Source organism: Pollachius pollachius, assembly GCF_949987615.1.
Source record: "Pollachius pollachius genome assembly, chromosome: 12".
NCBI lineage: Eukaryota > Metazoa > Chordata > Actinopteri > Gadiformes > Gadidae > Pollachius > Pollachius pollachius.
In genome coordinates this window covers 15,102,664-15,124,914 of record NC_136945.1, presented here as the reverse complement: position 1 = coordinate 15,124,914, position 22,251 = coordinate 15,102,664, and the positions used below count along the sequence as shown (strand labels likewise).

The 22,251-nt window shown below is 45.1% G+C and overlaps 4 protein-coding genes across 5 annotated transcripts; 1 reads left to right on the top strand and 3 right to left on the bottom strand.

The window, feature by feature from the left end:
• Positions 1–180: 180 nt before the first annotated feature.
• Positions 181–4,715, bottom strand: twf2 (twinfilin actin binding protein 2; the record flags this gene model as incomplete). The annotated part of the gene is made up of 8 exons (XM_079748578.1): positions 181–705; positions 1,106–1,227; positions 1,394–1,544; positions 1,785–1,910; positions 2,300–2,404; positions 2,570–2,665; positions 2,767–2,945; positions 4,619–4,715. The coding sequence occupies 8 exons, from the start codon at positions 4,713–4,715 to the stop codon at positions 538–540; spliced, it is 1,044 nt and encodes a 347-aa protein (XP_079604704.1). The 3' UTR covers positions 181–537.
• A 615-nt stretch (positions 4,716–5,330) lies between these two features.
• On the bottom strand, positions 5,331–8,624 carry wdr82 (WD repeat domain 82). The gene is made up of 9 exons (XM_079747561.1): positions 8,276–8,624; positions 7,845–7,942; positions 7,226–7,292; positions 7,018–7,117; positions 6,794–6,910; positions 6,517–6,672; positions 6,059–6,128; positions 5,655–5,797; positions 5,331–5,570 (listed from the first exon to the last, which is right to left on the bottom strand). The coding sequence occupies exons 1-9, from the start codon at positions 8,434–8,436 to the stop codon at positions 5,541–5,543; spliced, it is 942 nt and encodes a 313-aa protein (XP_079603687.1). The 5' UTR covers positions 8,437–8,624; the 3' UTR covers positions 5,331–5,540.
• A 111-nt stretch (positions 8,625–8,735) lies between these two features.
• glyctk (glycerate kinase) lies at positions 8,736–11,621 on the top strand. The gene is made up of 5 exons (XM_079748719.1): positions 8,736–8,795; positions 9,541–9,917; positions 10,041–10,192; positions 10,282–10,457; positions 10,553–11,621. Exons 2-5 carry the CDS (start codon positions 9,562–9,564, stop codon positions 11,480–11,482), a joined length of 1,614 nt encoding a protein of 537 aa, XP_079604845.1. The 5' UTR covers positions 8,736–8,795; positions 9,541–9,561; the 3' UTR covers positions 11,483–11,621.
• A 754-nt stretch (positions 11,622–12,375) lies between these two features.
• appl1 (adaptor protein, phosphotyrosine interaction, PH domain and leucine zipper containing 1) lies at positions 12,376–21,873 on the bottom strand. 2 transcript variants are annotated; one of them, XM_079748706.1, is made up of 22 exons: positions 21,663–21,873; positions 20,510–20,608; positions 20,372–20,431; positions 19,727–19,798; positions 19,509–19,596; positions 19,260–19,301; positions 19,029–19,087; positions 18,672–18,818; positions 18,500–18,582; positions 17,680–17,841; positions 17,181–17,369; positions 16,903–16,945; positions 16,742–16,798; positions 16,560–16,651; positions 15,952–16,125; positions 15,781–15,836; positions 15,400–15,616; positions 14,791–14,827; positions 13,571–13,708; positions 13,402–13,452; positions 13,208–13,297; positions 12,376–13,018 (listed from the first exon to the last, which is right to left on the bottom strand). In XM_079748706.1, exons 1-22 carry the CDS (start codon positions 21,714–21,716, stop codon positions 12,866–12,868), a joined length of 2,163 nt encoding a protein of 720 aa, XP_079604832.1. In that variant the 5' UTR covers positions 21,717–21,873; the 3' UTR covers positions 12,376–12,865. The 2 variants fall into 2 exon arrangements, with proteins under 2 accessions (XP_079604832.1, XP_079604833.1); XM_079748707.1 differs by having other exon boundaries at positions 15,781–15,833.
• Positions 21,874–22,251: the final 378 nt, after the last annotated feature.

Here is a 22,251-nt window from a genome sequence, read left to right as displayed (position 1 = left end):
TAAATGCTATTCTGAGAGGGTCAGTGTTTCACTTCATGTATTTCTCTGTAATAATAGAAAATAAATCAAATCTGCGTATGAGGGAATCAAACTTGGGTACAAACAAGATTTTTTATTTTGAATCATTCATTTTTTATAATAAACTTGGATGATACAAAAGTTGGACTGGAGGGAAGACAAGATAACTGAACTATTTGTTTTCAATCCAGTTAGAGGACTGGGGCGATATATGGTACAAAACAAGAAAAACAAATCAAAGAAACTGATGGAGATTAGAATAATCATAATTCACATTAACGGGGGTAAAAGGATCGGATGTATGATCACTTTAGAGGTGACATGAAATGGCTAATAGTCATAGGATCTGTGTTTGCCCCTAATGCAACGCATGAAGGGCAATCCTTTGCCATGGGTGTGGACAATTTACAAATGGAAAAAATCTATCCTTTTACATGCCCTCCGCTTCACCCTACAAAATGTGTCACAAGATATAACATGGGAAGGACTGTGAAACGAGTTTGGGCTGAAACGTTCTCTCTAGCTCTCCTGCTTCCTCTCTCCCGTTGCGCGGATGAGGCGTTTGTGTCCCCTCTTCCCCGCCGGACCCTTGGGCTTAGCGAAGGCCTGCTTGTGTGCATGCTGCTTGGGATGGACTTCTTCGTAGAGGAAGTCTTCTGTCAGCTCGTCTCCATTTTCAATCTCCAGCTGTAGGCAAAGAGAAGACATACCAGAGTTGAACCTAGAGCTGAGCTTTCTGGGGTCTCTCAGTTTAACCCAGATTTTAACCAAAGGTTTAGCTCTCAGTTTAACCCAAAGTTTAACCAAGGGTTTAGCTCTCATTTTAGCCCTGAGTTTAACCAAGGATTTATATCTCAGGTAGGCCTTTATAAATGGGTCTATATCAATCACAAATTGCCCAAAACGTTTTCTTTGTCCATTTTTAATCTGTCGCTAACCCTTATGAATAACTTTCAGAATGATGTTATGCTCTGTATCTACCTGAGATAATTTCGAATCATGCATATTAGTCTTCTAAACCACTGGAAAGTCCTGTGCTTCTATCGGCTGGCCACAGTGGGAAGCCTTTTGCCCCTTTGTCGGTTACCTTTTTAGCCACTTCTAAATGGTAATCTTTAGCAACGTCTTCTAGAAGTCGGCTCTTGCAGCTGGAGTACAACATCCTCTCCTTGATTCTACAGCTGGACCCAGGCATGGAGTAGATAAACACTGCAACAAAAACAACAACGATCCCACAGAGGTACACACTGATCACGTATCAGGTATGACGATCCAACAGAAAGCGTGTTGGTGTCACTGTGCTGTATCTGTGACCCGAGCGTTGTGTACGCAGCCCAGTAACCCTCCCCTTTAGTGAGGTTTGTCCCCGCCGTACCGACAGATTCCAGGTAGTCTCCCTCATGGGAGTGTTTGTAGAGGAAGAAGTGGTATCTGGGCGTGTCGGTGGGCACCCTGCCGGGCAGGTCCCGGGTGTCTGTGTGGTTGGCGTGGACCAGCTCAATCGTTTCTTTCTCCACATCCAACCTCTGCAACAAAAAAACAAGTATAATTTAGTTAAGTTTAGTTCATTTGTTTATAGTTTCGTGGACAGGGAGCAGCTTTAGCCTATTTGGCAAATTTCCAGCTGTAGTCCCCGGCCAGTTGTCAATAGACAACCTTAAATACGTTAATTTGTTGATTTGTACATGATAGGTAAATGTACACAAATGCATGTAGTGTTGTTTGAGGAGTTTGCACGGGACACTACATCTGTGGCTGGAGCTCACCAGCTGGATATAGTTGATGCGTTTCTGAGCCAGTTGTTGAAGGGCTCTCCTGGCTGTTGCCTGAAGCGGGAAAGCGATTCCCTGTAGGGTCTGGTGCTTGCTCTCTACGCTGATCTCTACCTTCACCTGGGGGGGGGGGGAGGGGAGAGAGGGGGGGCAGGGGTTTGTGTGCATGTACACACATAAACTCAATCACCCCGTTTCTCAACAGTGTTTTGAGGACAAATCATGGGGGTATGTCAACTGGGTGAAAATAAAAGCCCTACACTCCGAGCATGGTGTACAAGGAATGTCCACAAACAGATTCCAGTAATCAATGAGGCATAATCGTTTGAAAAAGTTACTCACCTGTTTAACCCTGCCCTGAAAATGCAGCAAGCACAAGAAAGAGTTAAAAGCAATAGGCCCACCACATACGACATCGACACGTTAGGCAAATATAGTTAGAAGTCCGGCCGCACAGGTCTCGAGCAACCCATGAAAACAGCGCGGTACGCATGTCGTTGACCTCTGACCTCTGTGAGCTTGATCCGCCGCAGCTCTTGCTCGGCCTGTGTGAGCGGGGCGGGCGCGGAGAGCGACGACACATGGCGCTGGTAGCCCAGCAGACAGATGTCCTCCTGGTGCCGCAAGCAAAACAACGACTCCTTTTACCAGAAGCCCTTCGAAACAAGGTCACCACTTGGATATAGACAGCCTGGTCATGATGGGTACAATGTGGACTGGCGCAAACTGCCCTGTTTTTTATTTTTTTTAATTGACCTTCGACCTTTTCTGGAACTCACCTCAACCGTGCCGAACAACTCGTCCTTCACGTGGCCGCCGCCAAACTCTTTCTTCACGGTGGCACGCGTGGCGGCGTACAGCATCTTCTGTCTCACCTGCCGGAGTAGAAAACATTTGATTGGTGGTTCACGCGTATCTATACTTTCAAAGGAGAAGCCGTGTGTGTCTGCTGGTGACTGGTGGCATGCCTACATACCGGAGACTGGTCCGGAGACCAGGATATGAAGATCCACTCATAGCCCTGGGCGTTCTGAGTGTCCAGGCGATACAGGATGTAGCAGGGGTCCTGCTCATCCAGCAGAGGCAGCAGGACGCGGTCATAGTCCTGGTCCCAGCTCTTCTCAACCTCCCTGTAGGCCCCCAGCACCAACTGCTCTGAAGATCACAGCAAAAACACATCACAACCCTCCCCCTGCGCATTCACACCCATCAGGCCTCAGATCAACACAACCCAGGATGTGGCAACTGGAGACGCGACGCACAAACAAATACAACATTTTGTGTGTGTGTGATTTTGTGTGTCTGTTGACACAGTGCCCACATTGAGGCACCCAAACTGAGACTGGTACAAGTCTTTGTTGGTCCAGTGTCCTTGTCTCCCCTTCCATGTCCCCGGTTGGCTAGTAACGTCCCTCAACTTAGCAGCTTCAGAGGCTCAGTTAAGATTGGATGAGGTCATCCTTTCTCCATCAGCCATGACGAACACCGGCAGCAACCGACGCAGGTGATGGGATCATCCATCAGGGATGGACAACACATCACAACACAGCAGGTTATTGAGGGAAGAGAGAGACCACAGCCCTGTTCCGAGGGTTGCATGGGGGGTTTCCTGACTGTCTCGTGGCCGTTGCTATTCTGAGCCCCAACACATTCCATTTCTTAGCACACATGCATACTTTCCGTCCGCCATTCTCTCGCCTCCTTTTTACAGCCTTTTAAAGGCAGGATAGTGTGAGGTACAAAAACCATGAGCACTCATGTTTCCATACTTCTGTTAACAAATGATGTCATGATCGATTGCTGGTGAATGAGGTCTTTGTGACTTTGTAGCGCGATGTATGTCTCCATTGCTAAGGGCTCAGGAGCTTGTGAGGGTCTAGAGAAAGAAGATTTCAGGCCCACAAATCAAGGGCGGTGTGGAAACAGACTGGTGCAATTGTGTTCCTGTTTCAACATTAACATGAACATGTGTGGCACCAGTTATTGGTAAGCAACCATCTCGTCACATGCCGTTCCAAATGGCGCACATAACTCCGGAGCTCATCAGTATCTCACTCAAAACTGAATGGTTACCCTGTGTTGCCGGCAGCCTGGCGCTATACAACCCATGCCTGCCTTGTCGGCTGACCCTGAAATAACTTCTCCCTTAGGGAAACCATGGAGACAGCTCTGAAAATAAAGAAAATCGAGGAGGATGAGGAGCCTTAGAAGTTACTGAAGGTTATCATCTGTTGCACCACGGTTGCCCAAGAACCCACCGATTGCTTCATTAACCCTTCTTGGCGGTGTACGCAATCACGTTGTCCAGTGGTTAGGGTTAGGCTGTTAAGCCGCATATCTGTGGCTTAACAGCTGTTTCATTCTCCGTCATGGCTATTATTCATCCACGTCATAACCTTAATAATAACAACCGTAACCACATATACGTATTATATAATATATTATATAATTATTACATTAGGATCCTGATTGGATCCACTGCATAGGAAAATAGTGTTTAAATTAAGGTAACCTGAAAGGTATTATGAGGGAAATTTTTATAACTTAGACTAAAGCTATGCCATTAGGATCCAGGGACACTTCCTCCTGATCACAGTACACCGTGATAAATGTGTGGTAAAATTAATGTTGGCCATCATATAACACAACCTGAGTAACGTTTTCCAACCAGTTACGAAATGATGTCGCTTCTTTTTCAGTTTTTTATTAAAACGGCGCTTGCTATTAATATGCAGTATTTAGCAAAAACCAAGAGATGATCATCAACACCCCATGCGTTGAATGGTGATGGCCCGTGATTCTACGTCATCATGGTCTGGGTCACTCACCTTCGTGGATGCACACCTTGATTAGGCGCAGCGATCCTCCTCTAGCTCTGGCCAGGAACCCCGCGAGTTCTGGCGTCACGAGCAACACAAGAAACATGGCGGGTCAGCACTAAGTACTCCTCCTGAGGCCGTGTTGGCCGGTGAGGGCCAACCAATAATCAGATACAAGTCTTCCTCCGCCGGGTCCTTCACTACAAATCGAGGGGAGGCTGCGGTCCAACAGAGGAATCAAGAAGATAATAAAATAAAAAAGTGAAAGTAAAATAAATCCAACTTGTTTTAGAGTATGACTAAGCAGTCTGAATTCACCAGAGAGATGCGTTAAGTGTGAGCTCTGTCAGAGTGCGACAGTATGAGAGGGGGGACCACAGCTCCAGTAACTAGGGCAGTATCGTGTGGACACCGCAAGGAAACCTGATCACTTCTATACCAAATTTAGCCACCACTGACTATAGAACCTCAGGGTGGGCCTACCAATCACGCACCACATCAGTACTGTAGACTGTAGACATACAACACATACAATAGCGTGCAACACATATAATGTAGTGTGTGCGCCTTACAAGGCTAATAAATGTAAACTTCTATTTTCTATAAATAAATCGTTACTTTAATGAGAAAGATCACCTTAATATTAAGGAATACTCAGACCCAATTTAGTTGAGTTTTACAATGGTCCAGTATCGTGGAAATGAGCCAAACAAAGCCAGCATCATAGAAACAACATTTAATGTTAAATTACAGTATAAAACAAAAGAATCGGGAGACATTTATATTTCTGCGATCTACTTATTTACAATAGGGCATTTTCACACACAAAAGGTGTGTAAAACAATCAAACAAATAAAAACTGCTGGGAGAGCAGGGATTTTGCATTTTCTTTCCTGCAGCCAAACAGCAAAACTTGGTAGCTTCGCTCTCCTCAGTCATCGATGGTGGGGAGCCAGAACGCCTTGGGAAATACAAACAGGGTTAGCATGGGCACGCATTTTTTTCGGACCAGACCACAAATACTTGGTGGCAGGATTAGCCTTACCATGTTAGAACAGGCACTTGCAAACGTCATGAACTTGGGGTTGAACTGCAGGCAGGTGACAGGCCCTGTGTGTTTGCCGTCCAGTAAAGCCACCTTTAAACCGCTCTCGGCATTCCACACGTGGATCTTTCCATCCTCAGAGCCTATTCATAAGATTACAGAGAACAAACAAAAAACAATTGAGAAATCTATGCACCCGATATCAAGCCTCTCTATCCCTATGGAAACAACATGTGTACATGTGAGGCAAAATATGATCTACATAATTAGACTGAGTCATAAAGAATAAAGGCAGTATGGTGTGTCATACACTAGTAGCGGTGGAACCTGTATCATGCACAGAGAAAAATATGAATACATTTGACAAGCGCCGTCCGACATAAGAAAGCGTGTCTTGGACTTACCGATCATAATAAACTGAGAATCAGGAGTGAACGATGCTTCCAACGCGACACCTTTACTGTTGTTGTAGCCCTTAGAAACAAAATACAACAACATAAGCCAAACTCAGCCAATAGAACCTTAACTGCAGGTACATATGTATTTTCACAGGCAGACTTCTGCCTAACTTCAAAAGATTATTTGTGGGCAGTTTTACAATTTATACAATTTTATGAATGCGAGTACACTTGAATTCTATGGTCAACACTTGACCCTGTGGGCATATTACTGGACCATGGTCTAAATCTCCTAATTTAAACACACATATCTAGCATACATATCAAGGTGAATGCCGTCCTATCGCCCGACAAGCCGTGCCTCTATGGGCTGTTTGGTAGTACATATTTGACATCAAATAGCAAGAGGTTCTGCTTCTGCCTGCTCGGATTGAAAGCGTCCATGGAGACAAACGACTTCTTACCCCAAAGGAATGGAGCACGGCGCCCTTGAAGGCATCCAGGAGACGGACGGCACCCCCGTTAGTGGAAAGAAGAATGAGCTTTCCGTCATTGCTGAACTTGAGTCCCGTCCACTCACACGTGCGATCGTATTGGAGCTTGAAGGTTGCGAAGGGACCCTGCGAGAGAGAGGATTGGTCAGTAAAGTGAACCGAATGGAAGATGCACGCTTGTACTTTGTTGTTCCGTTTTACACAGTTTGCATACATAACGTGTGTGCATGCTTCCCGCACCTCTCACCTTGTCGAAGGACCGCAGGTCGTACAGCTTCACCATCTCAGAGTTAATCCCGGCGGCGAAGATGAGACCCTCCGGATCGAAGGAGCACACCGGCTTCCCCTGCAGGTGCATCAGGCCCTGAGTGGGACGCACAGCGCACCGTCAGACCCCACTCGGTAAGTCATCAAAACGCAGCATCGACCACGATAAACAACACATTACGACACGCATGATCGGAGACTTGCCTGGCAGTTGGGCGACCGCAGATCCCACAGTCGGATGGTTTTATCTAACGAGCCAGAGATGAATGTGTCGTCCACAGGAGACATGGAGAGGGATGTTACCCTGAAAACAAAAAAAACGTCTAGAATGAGCTCTGGAATCAATTCAACAATGTATTTTCTGGCCGGGATTTATCCACCCACACCATTCATCAGAGAGTCAGCCAAGTACCTTTTGCTGTGGCCAGGGAAGTAGCGGATGTATTTGTTGTCATGAAGGGATAGGTACCGAATCGTGTCTATGAAATAAAGTGACAACAGGATTATATTTTAATAAGACCACACACCACAAATGGATTAATTATCACAACTGACTGATTGTTGCCCTAATATATGACCTGAAGCAATGGCAATTTAAGGTATCTTTAAGATATTCTTTCACTGCAAGGAAATTATACTTTTAGTAGAACACTACATGTTCTATGTCTGCAGTATCACCAAGAGACTATCATTTTCATAAATATATGCAAATGTTGTGTTTCAAAATTGAAAAACGTGTTACTCATAACCAGGGGTTGATAGACATGGATGCATTGATGGACAGTTGAGATGGGCAGGCACAGCCTTGGGCAAGGCAGTCACTTGTACAGTTAGCTCCTGTATGGGGCAGAATCATGGACCCTCAAACTGTACAAACAACTACCTCAGACCAAAGTGAGCAGTAGGTCCTCCAGAAGTGATCAAATAAAAATGGTTGATATCGTCCATTTTTTGTCACACAGTAACGTTAATGCATTCAAAACGCCATGCACAAGCAATAACGACGGAAGTAAGTAGCGGGGAATACGTACCATCAATTTTATTGGAACTGTAGACCACAGTGTTGGCTGCATGTGTATACCTGATGAGATCGACTCCGTACTTTTTACTGTAGAGTGTTCTCTTTGGTCTGCAGATCAATATGTAGGAAAATCGGTCATCAGAAATATTTCTTACATATTGTTACAATAATTTCAGACAATCCTTTGAGATAGTTTCACACAAGCCATTAAGCGCTCATATATTGATTCAAACATTCGAGTAATGGCGCTGACTTCAACGTGAAAAGACAGCATTTCCAGTGCACACACTCATCCGGCTGCCCCCACCTAAAGAGCGGCATAGGGATTACGCGAGTGCGGGGTCGCTCTGCAGCGCAGCAGGCCTGAAAGGAGGCTACTGTGGAGATGCTAACTGGCTAACACGACTAATAGCTACGTATTATAGGAATCATCGTTCTTACTTTCCCTCTTGGCAGTCGTATAAGACGAGAGAGTCATCGTCACTACTGGAAATAATGGTTTCCCCGTTGGAACTGAAGTCAAAGCAATTGATTTTGTCTGAGTTTTCCCGGAACACCTTCGCCACCCTGAAGCTTCGTAGCACATTGTCCGTTAGCTTCATGATGGCCTCTGTGTGGTTAGGGAGGGACGCAAACCCTCGATTTACTGTAAACTGCGTACAGTGGAACGGTACTTATTATTGCAAATATATAAAAACACCGTGATGTATTGTTTCTTATTTAGAATGATAATTCAAAAACTGTAAGAAAAGCCCGCCTGTGATACATGCATACACGGGAAGGCAATGGAACCGCCTCTTTACCTCTACGTATGTTAGGCGCATATTTAGGGAACATGCGCAGTGTCGTGAAAACATAATAAGATCTCGCGATAGAATTCCCCACCAGCACCCGTCCCTCCCTATCACAAAGTGTACGGTCAGCGCTGCAAAGACTACAAATTCAACATGTCCACAAAATGGTAAATTAGTAGTGAGGATGTTGACAACAAACCAGTATGTTTCTGTGGCTGTTTGTTTGACAGTCAATAACGTGACGAATTTAGCATGTCGACATTTTGTAAACGATGTGCTGTGATCTGTTATAATTTAAAAAAGTTGTATGGTTGACAGTACGGCTTTATAATGCTGCTGTGTTTTCAAGTGACCTTTCACTTTAGTCCCTCAAATATAATTCAATCAATTAACTGCTTCTCAGACTTCTTCATACCTCTCATACATTTTTTCCAGAAAACCATAGGCGTTTATGTTGACACGTTATCGACCAAGGGTCAAGAACGTGAAAAAGGAATTGTGCATTGTCTCTTTGTGTTGTAATGATAGGCTACAACTGGTTCACACGTCTGGTGACACCCCTTGTACACTAGATGCGTCCTTTGCTGATTGTTGAGCTGGTCTTTGACTAGATAAAAATACATATTTTCACAGAGATCAACAGGGTAATCGTTATATATGCACTATGGACAAGCCAAGTCAATCATTACACATTGGGTACACATCCAGCTCTTCACAATCTCCAGCCAGATTTGTGAAACACTGACCAATGTGCTTTTTGCGGTGTCCAGCTCTCCGAGCGCACGTTTCTTTCTATTAAATCCCCCTTTCTATATTTACACAGGTAGGAATTAAGACATTGTACTAACCATTGTTTTGTTAACCTTTTTTTTTGGAATTGCTCTTACAACCCCTGCCTTTTTGTGCTTCCAGCATTAACCTTTTCAACAGCCCATGGCGCGTATTCTCTCGCTGCTCCAGTCCCAAACGTTGGTGACCCTCACGGGGGTGAGGAGGACAGTTGTCTGCCGGATGTCCCTGGAGGCGCGGGCACGGGAGCTGTTCACCACGGCGGTGGAAGCGGTGCAGCCGGACGCAGTCGTGCGGCGTGGCGTAGAGCGGAAGGATGACTCGTTGGTCATCGACGGTCGCACCTTCGCCCTCCGGAACAACCTGCACCTGGTGGGCTTCGGGAAGGCCGTGCTGGGCATGGCCGCCGAGGCAGAGCGGATTGCCGGCGACCATCTTGTGAAGGGAGTGATCAGTGTGCCGCACGGGATTCAAGAGACCTTAAGGTGTCATGGAAAGAGGTAGGCAGAAGCCCTGCTCCGTTCCCTTTGTAGACAGTACAGCTGTCAGACAGTATCACACAGTGTATGAGGTAACAACACAAACAGAGTTCAGATGTAATGTGACCCCTGTGTCTATTCCAGTCAGATGCTGTTAAAAGACAATAGTCGCATCAAAGTGATGGAAGGAGCTAAACACAATCTGCCTGATGGCGATGCCCAGCATGCAGCTGAGTGCATCAAGCAGTTAGCCAGTGAGCTTACGGAGAAAGACCTGCTGCTCGTACTGATCTCGGGTAGGGTAAATACCCAACACCAAACAGATAATCCAGGATCGCAGTGGGCAGGGTATTGCTTTCACGCCGTGCTTTCACATGTCTTGCAGGTGGGGGCTCCGCACTCTTGCCTGCCCCCATTCCACCCATCTCGCTAGAAGAGAAGCATGACGTGACCCGCAGGTTGGCCGGGGCCGGTGCCACTATTCAGGAGCTGAACACAGTACGACGGGCCCTCTCCTTACTGAAGGGTGGGGGACTGGCCCATGTGGCGCACCCTGCTCAGGTAAGGTTTCTTTAAGCAATGGAGTGCTGGTTAAAAATAAACTGTAAACCCTCTCCTGACAGAAACAAATCAATCGTCTCCGCTTTTCCTCCCAGGTGGTCGCATTGATCCTGTCTGATGTCATCGGGGACCCGCTGGATCTGATCGCCAGCGGCCCCACGGTGAGGACCGACGTGTGGCCTGAGGAGGTCATCTCCATCCTGCAGAGCTACAAGCTGTCGGACTCCCTCCCCGCCTCGGTGAAGGAAGTCCTCAGGCGAGCCAGCCCCCGTTGGGAGAACATTAAGGAGGAATCCGGGGGGAAGGGAGGCGTGCTCAACACGGTCATCGGCTCCAACAGCATCGCCCTGAAGTGCGCGGGTCGCCGAGCCCGGGAGCTGGGCTTCCGGCCCGTGGTTCTGTCGGGCGACGTGTGCGGCGACGTCAAGGCGGTCTCTCGTCTTTACGGCCTGCTGGCGCGCTTCGCCTCCTCCCGCCAAGAGCCGGCCCCGGAGCTGGCGGCCGAGATGCTGCGGCTGGGGCCCGAGGTCGGGGTGGAGAGCTGGGACCTGTGCCGCACCATGCAGGTCCTGGACGAGGGGCGTAAGGAGGGCTGGGGGGCTACCTGCCTGCTGGCCGGAGGGGAGCCCACCGTGGAGCTGACGGGGAAGGGGCGCGGTGGCCGCAACCAGGAGCTGGCGTTGCGCGTGGGACTGGAGCTGAGGGGGATGGAGCTCCCACCCAAGGGCCCCATGTTTCTGAGCGGAGGGACCGACGGGCAGGACGGGCCCACGGACGCCGCCGGCGCCATCACCGATGGAGGCCTGTGGGAAGAGGCGCGGGCTCAAGGGCTGGACGTTGAGGGCACGCTGAACGACAACGATTCCTTCACGTTCCTCTCCAAGGTCTCGGGCGGCCAGCGTCTTCTCTCACCGGGATTAACCGGAACCAATGTGATGGACGTGCATATGCTGCTGCTTCCCTCGATACCAATTAGGATACCCAATGATCCCAATGCTGATGACAGGTCCTTCAGGTATATGTAGGTGTGGTTGAACTACAAATGAATAGTATGAGCAGCATGTTTGCTGCTCAGGAAATGTATTTAATCAGATTGTTGTTTAAGCACTTGATATTATGACCCCTAGCCCTAACAAAATGCACTATTCATGCATTTTGAATGAATGAAAGCAAAATACCATTGACTGTAATACTACCCTATTTTGATCAATAAACAGAATGTCCTAAAAACACTTTTCACCTATGACCCCAAAAATGGCTACCCAGACAATACAAAAGCAGAGTGCAGTTACTCGTGTTTCATTCAGATAGTTTGTTTTTACAAAGATGTTCCTTGTAATTGTTTTTGGTCCAAAACAGGAAGATTATGCCAAGGTTCTTCGTCACAAGGTAAAACATACATGAAAAAGTACATTTTTAGTCATAACACAACATTTTTTGATTTGCCCGTTTGCCCTTGTAGGGCAGTACAGCCAAATGTCCTTGCTAGTTCTATTAGTTATCATTAAGCAAATATGATTTATCTTCCAAAACTAACATATAGCATACATATAACACTAAAAATTTAAAATCATTTGTTTACATAAAATGATAACTGATGGTAACCAAACAATTATATTTATAAGGCACACATAACCAGTTGGTTATGTGAAATTCTTTAATTTCTTAACTTCGCCAGATCATTGTTGTATTCTATACCAAACCGAGATAAAACAGTTCTAATTGCATACAGATGGGTACAAATCCAGTTTTTCACAAAAACATTTTGGGCATGAGTAAAATATAAAATTTAGTTTAGCATGTGTTTTTATTGAAGTTAGTACCAGTAAGAGTAAGGGTTTTTAAGAGACCAGTGTTATGGTCACTAACACCCCCCAAACACGTGAACACACACACCCACAGATGTATGTAGTCATAGTTGAGCAGATTTAGTGCTTTATTGATTTAAGACATACAAGTCATATTTACAGTAAGCTATGGTCTGTGATCTGGCTGTGATAACAACCAGGTGTCAAATATTAGTATAATAACATGATAGTATAATAACATGATATTATTATGATGCAAACATGCCAATAAGCCACTCCGATATGTAGCCCTGCCCCACCCATGTGCTGGCGGTGATCAGGGGCTTAAATCAGTAACTCAATAAGTAGTTGGCCGTGTTCTGGTTCTGGGTTCTGGACCGGAAGCCATCTAGTGTTCAAACGTTAGATTCTAAGTTTAGTAGAGTTAACCACTACACACACACTCACAAACATACTCTCTCACACACACTCTCTGTCCATCTTGTGCAATACATACTTGTGAAAAACATTTTGACACAAACGACAAAAAAAAGTCCCAAAAATGAAAGAGACAGTAAAAGTCCCTTATTGATGCTGCGTGGGTGGGGCTAAGGCCGCCTGTCAGGCGTCTGATTCGCCCTGCTTCTTCCCCTCCTCCCCTGCATCACTGTCCTCTGATTGGCTGTTGCTAAGCACCAGGAACTGTCCATCAGAGGAGGGTGGGTTTGCCGGACGACTAGAGGCAGCAATCAACCGACTCTGCTCTTCCAAATCCTGAGAGAGAGAATGAGAGGGAGATAGAATGAGAGGAAGAGAGCGAGAGAGAGAGAGAGAAATCATAATGAATTTATAGTTTCAACTTTTATCTTGAACTGAACTGTTTGTATGCTCACCTAAGCTAGCTACCTGTAGCCAAACGTTAGCTAGAGACCCACTAAGGACATGTTAGGGTTCAAAAGTTACCTTCTCGATCTGTCTCTGTTTACTGAGCTCCTCCTCCTTCTTCTCATGCTCCTTATTCTGCTCCTTCCTCTTCCGCGCCTCCCTCTTGTCCTACTCACAGATACACAAATATATATGCATACATTATACAGTGACAGGCAGGTAGAAAGGCAGGCAGACAGGCAGGCAGACAGACAGGTACACAGAACACTCACCAGGTCGGAGTGGAAGGCGATCTGCTTGGCTAGACCGATGCTGTCACAGATCTGAAACATAACAATTAATTATAGTAAAACTAGAGACTTTATACTAATACTTTTCTTCTCTTCATTGTTGTTGGACTACTTTACTATATAGTTTATGTTAGTATATAGTTGAGTCTACCTTCTCTCCATCGTTGTTGGTCTCAAAGATGTAGCAGACAGTCCTGCTGCCGCTGGGGTCCTTCGAGTCCAGCAGGAACCCCAGCAGCCTCTTATTGTCCTGATGAGAAGCACTGTGGAGCACACTCTGCAGGGGGAACTGGACGAGAGACATAGAGAGATGAGACATGGAGAGAAGAGAGAGAGGGATATAGAAAGTGATGAGGCAGAGAGAGAGATGAGACAGAGAGAGAGCAATGGTTTGGGTGAGAGGAAGAGTCACAGGCCTTGTTTACACAAGCTTACTGAGATCCTGATTCAGAGAGAGATATGTTCTCTGTATAAACATGCGGGAACAGTTGTGCAAGTACACAACTGACAAGTTACACGCTAAGCTCATAAGACAACTGGTAGCCGACCAATATACAGGCAGGAGGCATCATATGCTTTTTATCTGGAACACTGCCACAATGTGCCTATCTTTCTAATGATTGTATGATTCCTAGACAATGCACTAATTGTTATAATCCAAAGCAAACTGGAACACCACTGCTTCCCTCCTCACCTCACAGACCAAGAGCTATGCCCCTTTATTTTCCCAATCAGCCCATATCAATCAGTTAATTACTCCCTGCCCTGCCACACACTATTTAAGCATCACCTGTGACATCACCCCTTCCCTTTTGTTGTTTGTATACTAAGAAATAAACATCCTACCTTAGCACACACATCGTACCTTAGCCACACACCTTAGCCACACACACATCCCAGCTAACTACCTACCCATCACACCTACCTACACACAACCATACAGTCCTGCTCGCACCTTTGGACAATAAAGCCTATAAACTTGGAACTCTGACTGGACAACTCTGACTGACCCCCATTGGTCTCAACCCAGCACTAGACATTCCCAAAACCCCCTCTTCAACCACGTTCGCTAAATCTCCGCCCAGATTTTGCAAACCATGTGTGTGTGGTATGAACCACAAACCTGTAGACATATCAACGGAGGATCTCTTGAAAAGTGCACCTTCATGTAAACAGGCTGAGATGGTTGGGTGTGTTGGGGGTTGCATGTAACCACATGAGTTTTTCGAATCATTTATACAATCAAACTTCAAAATTTGTTGTAGAAGCTAGATATTTATCTTGTGTAAACAGGGCCATAGAGAAAAATGAGAGATGATAGTGATGAGACAGATAGAAAGACAGGCAGACAGGCAGACAGGCAGTTCTTACCCTCAGTCTGGTGACTTGTGTTTGTGGATCAATGAGCCTGAAAATAACACATACGGTTGCCATTGTTACTTGAGGCCACCGCAGTAGTGTGTATTGATATATTTTTATGGTTACTTGAGGCAGCTGCAGTAGTGTGTATTGATATATTTTTATGGTTACTTGAGGCAGCTGCAGTAGTGTGTATTGATATATTTTTATGGTTACTTGAGGCAGCTGCAGTAGTGTGTATTGATTGAATTTTATGGTTACTTGAGGCAGCTGCAGTAGTGTGTATTGATTGATTTTTACGGTTACCTGAGGCAGCTACCTCAGTGTGTAGTGAGTGGTTGTCATGGTTACTTGAGGCAGCTGCAGTCGTGTGTATTGAGTCTTTGTCATGGTTACTTGAGGAAGCTACAGTAGAGTATAGTGAGTGGTTGTCATGGTTACTTGAGGCAGCTGCCTCAGTGTGTAGTGAGTCGTTGTCATTGTTACTTAAGGGAGCTGCAGTAGAATATAGTGAGTGGTTGCCACGGTTCCTTGAGGAAGCTGCTTCAGTGTGTAGTGAGTGGTTGCCATGGTTACTCGAAGAAGCTGCCTCAATGTGTAGTGAGTGGTGGCCACGGTTACTTGAGGCAGCTGCAGGTGACCAGTAGGTGGGACTCGGTCATGCGGAACACGTTGTGGATCGCCCTCGCCGCCAGGATCTGACGCATTGTCTCCCCGATCACATGACCCTGCTCCCCGGTCACATGACCCGTCTCCCCGGTCACGTGACCCTGCTCCCCGCTACGCACCTCCATGCTACCCAGGAAGCGCACTACAAACAGCTGGTGGAGGATTGAGTCTACACACACACACACAGACACACAAACACATGTTAAGATGGGAAAGCTGGAGACCTCACCGAGCGAAGCTGATCCTCATCAGAGGTCGTTCACCATGGTAACACTGCGACCGGGGCATGGGAATTAATTAATGAAAGGTAGATGGATGGACAGAGAGACCGACCTGGGTTTTCCTCTTCACTGATTTCTCCTGACTCTCCGAATGGGTTACTCCTCCTGCTGAACACACACACACACACACACACACACCAGTATATATTAGCCAATCCCTGGCAAGTATGGATCCGTATAAATCAAAGCCCAGTATCTATCAGCCAATCCCAGCTGAGCGTACCTGCCGTGGGTGGGGGTCCGTGTCTGAGCCACGTCCCCCTCGTTGGCGGGGGAGATGATGTCGAACTGTATGGGCGTTTCCGGGGCGACCAGTGCGTCAAACGAGAGGGCAGAGAGGGCGGGAGAGATCTCTGATCCCACAGAGCTAATGCTGCTCGCACGCCCTTTACTGGGCCTGGGAGAGAGAGAGAGAGAGGACCCCATTAACACTGTATATGTCTATTAATTATTTTACCTCCAGGAACATCTTTTTTCTTTCTGTATTGTCTGTATTGTTTTGCGGCATTCCTGCACAGTGATACGTGACACAGCCCTGGACAGTTTAGACTCATGACCTGACAAGTTATTCTCTGGCCGGGTCACAGACAACACTTTGATTAAAGGAAAACTTCTGGATTTTTCATCATGATCACTTTGGTTCTACAGGACTAATGCAGATACAATAATTTTTTTCGTGTATTGAGGGAGAACTCTACAGCCGTTATCCGCGAAAACGGGCTGCGATGTATTCCTTTTGGGCAATCATGCACCATCAATGTACTGTATGCCTTAGACTTACATCTTTACTTTATTTTCTAATTTGTTCCATTATGACAGAGGGACCATTACCCAGCAGGCTTCATGCTCTCGTGTCTCTGTTGGAAGGAGGGGGAGGGGGTGACAGCCTCCAGTGCTGATTGGTTCACTCTGGCCGCCAGCTCCTGCCACAGGACAGCCAATAGGAAGTAAGGTTTCATCAGCCAATAGCAGTGTGAGAACATTATTGATGTGTAAAAAGAAAGGGATCTGACCTCTGCGTTCTCACTCAGGTAAATCCTCTTGGAGATGTTATTGATGGTGGAGATCCACTAAGCAGAAAGATAAATAAGTTATGAATGAATTATAAAAACATAAAACATTTTGTTTGAAAAGATTTGTCTCGTATATAAACACGTGTATGAAAATGCCTCACCTCTTCACAGTCTCTCCTGTTTTCCGCCTGCAGCGTTGCCACTCTGATCAATACATCATCAATAACTATCAGTACATCATCAATAATAACCAATAACTATCAACACTAATCACTACCTATCAATAATACATCATCGATTACTATCAATAGATAATCAATAATTACTATTAATAGATATCAATACATGATCAATAACAGAACAAGGAATGGGGTTGGAACCCAACAGAGGACTGGTGATGTAACAGGAAGTGGGGGGGTGATGTAACAGGAAGTCCTACTTCTTGCCGTCGAAGGAGGTGATCTGGAAGCAGAACCGCCGGTCGTCTGAGTCCACGGCCATGACGGAGCAGTTATCAATATCCATGAGCAGCCCACCCGCCACCTCGCCCCGGCTCTGCCCCATCAGGTTACCCCCCTGGGTGAAGAAGTACTGCCGTTCCCACGACGACGACACCAGACCTGTTTTACTGACGCACACAGTTTACCTAAGTAAGTATTTTTCACAGGTTCACACACTTTAATACATAATAAAAAATTTGAGTTATGAGCATAAAGTCATTAACATAGAGGCACGAACATAAAGTCATACAAATAAATGTGCAAACAAAGGTATTTTCATTAACAAAGTAAAAGGAATATTGCAAATATGACAAATATGGGAAAGGTTTAGAAGTTGCAACAAAGGTAGGCTTGGCAATGAGGCATGGTTTAATTGTATTGGTTTTAAGATGTGTGTGTGTGTGTGTATGTGTGTGTGTGTGTGTGTGTGTGTCTTACATGCGCTTGTACAGGTACCCCTGTTTCCTGGTGAGGTTTCGATTGAGGGGCGTGTGCGTGGGGTCAGGGTCGGTGGGTACATACAGGAGGTCACATGAATCCTCCATCTCCTGGATTGTCTGCTGCATGGCGCCCACCTCTGTCTCCATCTCCCTACGCACACTACACACACGCACACCTCAGTCTCCCTACCCATGCTTCACAGTTGGCTACTATCTTCAATTCATTCGACAGTGTTCCCGTGGTTTTAGTGTTCCTGTGTTTACCCATTTCAATAACAATTTCCTTCAGTGATAAAAGACATTTGTCACACAGCTGTTCTGTATTATCAAATAGTACAGCTACTGTAGCTACAAAACTGCAATTCCATTGAAAACGTAAGACCACTGTCGTCTTTGGCCCTGGTTTGTGATCGATTAGATTCGGGAAATGGACGTCAATGGTTTTTTAAGCGGTAACTAAACTGATGTTTCTGACCGCACCTCTTTGCCAACACGCACACGGCGCAGGAGCCTCTTTCACTACACAACGTGACGAATCTCCTTTAACATTTTTTGCTGAAAAAGAGATAAAGGACTGATAGATAAGTGTTTCTGCCGTTTGAAGGTGCGGGAAACAGTGGATTCAGACTGTGTGGTTTCTGGTATCCAGTAGTATTCACCATACTGTCTCTGTACGATCCTTCTTAACTCACAGAACCCTAATGGAGAACCACTTTATAAATTTAAGGAACAGAATGAAAATCTTTTTTAAGAAGCACCCTTCATAACTTTAAGCCCAGGTGTGAGGTGTGTGTGTGCGTGTGCGTGTGTGTATGTACTTCTGGACGCTGGTGCCAATTGTTGCCAGGAAGTCTTCCCACTGCTGAGTCAGGTTCTCTGAACCTAGTTTAAAAAAACTGCTCTACACAGACACACACACAAACACACGTTACGGGTTATACATACTTCATATGGTGTATTCGTGTTATATATGGTACCCACATGAAGTACCTGTGCCTGCATGTATCCCAAGAGTGGCTCCAGGAGGCTGATCTTCTTCTTGTACTGCAGAGCGTTGAGGGAACTGAAGTAGTGCATCATGGTCTGGTGCTGCTTCTTGCGGGCTGTGTACACATCCTCTATGACCTCTGACCTCACCTGTAGAATATATAAACATCCTCTATGACCTCCGACCTCACCCTTAGAATATATAAACATCCTCTATGACCTCACCTGTAGAATACACACAGATCCTCTATGACCTCCACACAGACCTCTAACATATACACACATTCTCTATAACCTGTAGTATTCACCCACAAACAGGTTATATATAAGTAATGTGTATATATTACAAGAAAGACATACCCTTTCATTATCTCTCTTCTTGGACAGACGACTGTATCTGTTGTTAGCCATGTCATGATCTGCAGAGAGGGGGACAGGCAGAGAGAGGGACGGGCAGAGAGTTTTTTTTGTTTTTTTTCTGAATGGAGATAGGATAAATGTACATGCCTTTGGACAAACTCCAAAGCCCAAACATCAGAATATTGTTTAGCGATCACAATACTATTATTGATCAGCGTATTGATAACTCACCGTCACTAGAGATCTGGAAAACCTCCTTCAGGGTCAGGATTTCTGGAGAGACAGACAGGAGAAAGACATACAGGGGAGGGAGAAAGACAGGAGAGACAGAGAGACAGGGAGAGAGAGAGAAGGTCAGACGGGGCAGGAGAGACAGAAGGGAGAAAGAAACACATGATTGAGAGAGACACATGAGTGAGAGACATACAAGAGAGAGAGAAAGACTGGTGAGAGAGACGGGGTGTGTGTATGTGTGTGTACCCTTAAGGTCCCGTTCTTTGAACTGAGTGATGGGAAACATCATAGCATCTGCCAGCTGCGTCGAGAGAACGGCATGAGAGGAACTCAACTAGAGAGAGAGAGAGAGTCAGTCTCACAGACTGTCTGACCACTGTAAAACCAGCATATATCAAACTACAGACTCTTATGAATGTAGTTTCATGGACGCAAACTCTTATAGGTCAAGGTTTCTTCCTCACCTCATCGATGACTTTGGCAAACTGCTGCAGTGTGGAGCTCATCACCTCGTCATCGCCCCCTAGAGGAAACCGCTGGAGGTACAACAACAATATCTGGTCAGACTGGTTCTGCCAGGGACTTGTTTTATTCAGCAATTGCCAGGTATAAAACCATCGGCATAATAGGTGTGTGTTTCATGTAATCTCAGCTTGCGCTCGAGGGATATAAAAGTAGCAGTAGCAGTAGATTTAAAGCAGTACCTAGCACCAGAATTATTACAGTAGAACTACCGTATTGTAGTAATATGTAGTATTATTGCTGTACATTTGGTAGTAGTATTGTAGTCCTGTAGTATTATTGCAGTTCCTGTAGTAATACTAGAAGATGTATGACAGTACCTGTAGTAGTACTAGCAGTATCATAGTAGTACTAGTAATAATATTGTAGTAGCACTAGTAGTAGTATTGCAGTATCTGAAGTAGTGCCAGTAGTATTGTAGTACTGTAGTAGTACTAGTAATAGTACTCTAGTAGCACTAGTAATAGTATTGTAGTAGCACTAGTAGTAGTATTGCAGTATACTAAGTAGTACTAGTAGTAGAACTATAGTACTGTAGTATTACTAGCAGTAGTATTGCAGTAATGCTAGTAGTAGAATTGCAGTACCTGTGTATCATACTCGCGTAGGAGTTTGGAGGTCAGGTGAGTCGCAGCACTCAGCTCATTCTGCAACACAGGAGAAACAACTGGAGAAGTCTGTGTGTGTGTGTATGTGTGTGTAAGTGTGTCTTTTTATCAGTGTACCTGTGCATGGTAGATGCGCTGCATGGCGTCGTAGAGTTGTGAAGAGTAGTTGGATATGGCTGCTGTATCTTCCTCAAATACCCCCAGCAGAGAACGGGTCTACACACACGCATGCACACACGCACACACACACACACACACCTTAAAACCAATACAACTAAACCATACCTCATTCTCCAACAAAGCGCCAAGCCTACCTTTGTACTAAGTAGTATATCTTCTAAACCTCTCCTTATTTGTCCTTGCATTTTTTTTATGACTTTATGTTCATGTCTCCATGTGAATGTCTTTGTCCTTGCAATTTTTTATGACTTTATGTTCATGTCTCCATGTGAATGTCTTTATGCTCCTGACTCTTTTTTATTATGTATAGAAATGTGTCTTCCAGCTCTCGGAGAGCTGTCTACAATATGTTTGATTTATGTATTTCTTTTGTTATTCTGTCATTTGTGAAGTGACACTTTAATAGAATGTACATACCTACCAGTAGAGAGGTTGCTAAATAAGAAGTCAAGTTAATAACACTATATATTGTAGTTAATTGTTTTATTTAGCATGTCAGGCAAAACGAATTGCGTGTCATGTATGTGGTACTGTTGTTTACATTTCTTTCTACAAATATATTATATTTGCACATATGAATACATAAACCCATACAGTACAGACAGACCAAGCTTTTTGTAGTTACTACTACTACTTCTGTCAGAGAACAGATGTCATTTTGCAGGAAGATGTCTACCGTTGCTTTCCACAATTCCCAACTATTTATGTCGATTAATCTCAGACAAGGGAATGAAATATTATCCTGTAGGAATGGAAAAGGAGCTGCTAGCCTTCCAGCTAAGGAAGTAACAGTTAACCGAACCTGGTATCAGTACATTTAATCGACACCGGGGAAAAATTCCATCTGGCAAAAGACCCGACCCAATATTAACAACTTTTAAATAAATCTAAACGTTTAAATAAATATTAATCTAAGGGTTTAACAGACGCCAACCTCGGAGTGATAATCGACCAGTCAAAACAAACAGTAGGCTGGTTTGCTTCATATCTGACAGTTACCGCTAACAGGCTACTTAGCATAGCTTATCTTAGCATAGTCTTTGATTCTGGGCGACTCTGTTAGCGTGCTAGCTGGGTGTTTAGCTCCTACCTGCGGGCTATCATCGAGTGTCTCCTCTATCGGGAGCTTCTCTATCCCTGGCATGGCTGATAGCTATCGTCGGGTGGATAACCGCTGCTGCCGACTGCTGAATAAAAGACAGTTTGTTCGAAAGCTCTTTATAAAACACAATTTGTTCGATAACTGCTGAATAAAACCCAGTTTGTTGGACAACTCCTCCTTTTCCTCCCCAGATAACAACAAACTGAGCAGCAGCCCTACCCACATTAGAGACAATCACCCCCCTCGCCTGCTCCTCCTCCCGGGTAGCGCAGAAACACTGACCCCAATCGGTCTCTGTTTCACCAACCTAAAGCAGCAGCCTGTTTGGGTTTATTTTACTGAAGGTATTTATTTCACACACACAAATTAATGCATATATTTAAACAGATACAGATACGGATAATGATAAATATATTCACAGTGGTCATTCGAGATCATAATGAATGCTAAAGAAAGCCAATTTTATAAAAAAAAATATCGAAATAAATACTTTACTTTATTTAGGCCTGTTGTGAATAAACGGAATCTATGGTTCTTAACAACCAAATACTATAATTTGACCATCTATTAAAAGTAA